The sequence below is a fragment of the Corvus brachyrhynchos genome, unplaced genomic scaffold (genome assembly GCF_000691975.1).
Source record: "Corvus brachyrhynchos isolate BGI_N302 unplaced genomic scaffold, ASM69197v1 scaffold65, whole genome shotgun sequence".
Classification (NCBI taxonomy): Eukaryota; Metazoa; Chordata; class Aves; order Passeriformes; family Corvidae; genus Corvus; species Corvus brachyrhynchos.
The window spans coordinates 1,878,197-1,880,708 of NW_008238365.1; the positions used below are offsets into that span (position 1 = coordinate 1,878,197).

The 2,512-nt window shown below is 42.6% G+C and overlaps 1 protein-coding gene across 1 annotated transcript in view; it reads right to left on the minus strand.

The window, feature by feature from the left end:
* The window catches only part of RBBP4 (RB binding protein 4, chromatin remodeling factor), an 8,532-nt gene that overhangs the window by 4,045 nt on the left and 1,975 nt on the right, over positions 1-2,512 (minus strand). The window contains exons 3-6 of the mRNA XM_017736209.1: positions 2,397-2,512; positions 1,955-2,100; positions 813-986; positions 60-175 (exon numbers count right to left, since the gene is read on the minus strand). Coding sequence (XP_017591698.1) covers positions 60-175; positions 813-986; positions 1,955-2,100; positions 2,397-2,512 — 552 coding nt within the window. The remainder of the gene's footprint in view (positions 1-59; positions 176-812; positions 987-1,954; positions 2,101-2,396) is intronic.

Sequence of the window (2,512 nt, forward strand, 5' to 3'; positions counted from 1 at the left end):
TTGCCCTTCCCAAGGCACACCAAGCGCAGGTTTAACCCAGCTGTGCTCCAAATACTCACATGATCATCAGAAGCACTCAGCAAATGCCCACTGAGGTTTGGGTTCCAGGACAGTCCATACCCCTCCTTCTGGTGCCCACGGAGACGCAGGTCCGGGTTGCACTCTCCAGAAGGATCTGGAACGAGGCAAGGTGAGAATTCCAGTGCCTGGAATCATTTCCAGCACATCCTGCAATACCTGGCATTAAGTTTACTTTTAGCCCAGTAGCCACCTCCATGCTTTGGCTCAAGTTGCCTGGTCCAGCTGCGTGGAGAAACAGCAGCTCAGCTGTTACTGCTCAAAAAACTCCTCCCGAACACCCAGAAATATAAGGTGGGATATTTCTCTTTCTCTCATCTTCTCCAAACTGTCCTTTTGAAGTGAGGAAGGCACTTCTGATGCTCCTCACAAGTGGCAAAAGGAGTTACTTTAAACAATCTCGATGAGTTCGTAGGTAAATGACTTAATATATTTACAGGATATCAAGGGAACAGCTCAGCTACCCACCAAATCAATCATAGTTTCCAAACAATCCATTTCCAAAAAAACCTCAAATACCTGACAGTGAGATGACAGAACAAGCAGTGAAAGCGCAGGAAAAGGTTTCCTTTTCCATTGATACATTTGGATACATGTGTTTAAACTCCATACAAAATAACATCATACACAAACACCCACTTGGCCCTAAAATCCCAAATAAGGGGTAATCCACACCATTTTTTCACCTCTTTTTCACCCTTAGGGAATGAGTGGCTGCTCTCTGAGGCACACACCTGGTTTGGAGGGGTGTTTGGTGTAATCAAAGACCAGGACATCACTGGAGGGAGTCTTGGTGGCGATGATGCAGGGGTTCTGGGGCATGTAACGGGCTCTGTTCACCTCTCCCTCGTGGTTTATCTTGATTTCAATTTCAATTTTTCCACTTACTGAGCCAAAGCCTCCAAACTCTAGGAATAAGAAAGCAGGAGTTGTGAATAATAAGCCAGTTTCAGAACAAGGCACAAAGAGTTGATTCAAGGTTTGCTATCAAGCTCTCAGAACAGACAAAGTTGTGGTAAAAACAAATTGCAATTTTAGGACTGTGACACAATTTGCTGAAGCTCCCTTATCTTTATATATAAAGTAACCTGATAATTCATAAAACTGCACAATTTTGGCAAAAAGAATGGGTTTGGGATTATCTTAAAATTGGAGTATATATTTTTGAGAAATACTAAAATAGAATAGAAACAAGTATTTATTAGACAACCCCATGTTTATAAATAACTTTAAGAAGCCCAAAGATCAAAATACTCATTGCACAATCCAGACTTCCAGTGAAAAGAAGAGCAAACATTGGATCATTAAGGACTTTCACCAGGTGGAAAGATTGATTCAGCCAAGCAAACAGGAGAAATGCCTAACTTAGGACAGCCACAAAGGTTACAAAATCATCAAATTTAAGTCTGATTCACTGAATAAAATACAATTTCACCCCAGAGGGGCTGGGACAACAGTCAGGCAGCAGGACTCAAGACAAATGAAGAATGTTTGAAATGTTATACTCCTCTGAAATAAAAATATTTCACACGAGCATATGTAAAATTTTTTTGCATGACTTTATGTAATGCAGATGTGGTAATAAAAATACCAATAAAAAGCACTGCATGGGATTCAATGTCAGTTCCTGAGAAACAGGGAAGGGAGAGGTTTTCCCACATAAATATTTTTGCAACTAACCTGCCCCTTCTGTTTTCATCATTAGATTAAGACATTCAAGAAACAGAGTATTTCTCTATTAAAGAGGCACCACTTAGAAATAAATTTGTTTAGAAGTAAAATCTGAGCTTTGCTGCCTGAACTTTAGGAAAAGACAAATTTTCTATTGAGAAGGGAAGGGGAAAAATGGTTAAAATCCCCCTTTTTGGGCTCTTACCTCCTTTCTCACTGTCATAGTGAGAAGCATCAAACTGTGCATCGTCGTTGGGCAGCTGCACACTGGCAATCACCAGGTGGTTCTGTTCATCTGAGGTGTGGGTGCCCAGCACTAACCTGTGGATGCTGAAATCTTTGCCTTCAGGTCTGCAGGGGAAGAGAAACAAAACAGGAATCACAAAATTGCTTCCCTGTGAGGATGGTGAGGGCCTGACACAGGAGAAGCTGTGGCTGCCCCTGGATCCCTGGCAGTGTCCAAGGCCAGGTTGGATATTGGGGCTTGGAGCAGCCTGGGGCAGTGGGAGGTGGCACTGGATGGACTTTAAGGTCCCTTCCAACCCAACGAGTTTGGGATTCTGTGATCTCAACCTAAAAGTCTCTCAGCACAATCCTGGATTTGCTGTTTATTGCACTTTAAAAGGAGAGCAGAAGGATCCCTTTACCTTGTGACATCAGGAAGCCACTGAGCAGTCAAGCTGGGCCACTCCAGGGCATGGGTCATCACCAAATCATACAGGAAGGGGGTATTCTTTTTCCATAATTTATTTTCCTCATTGAT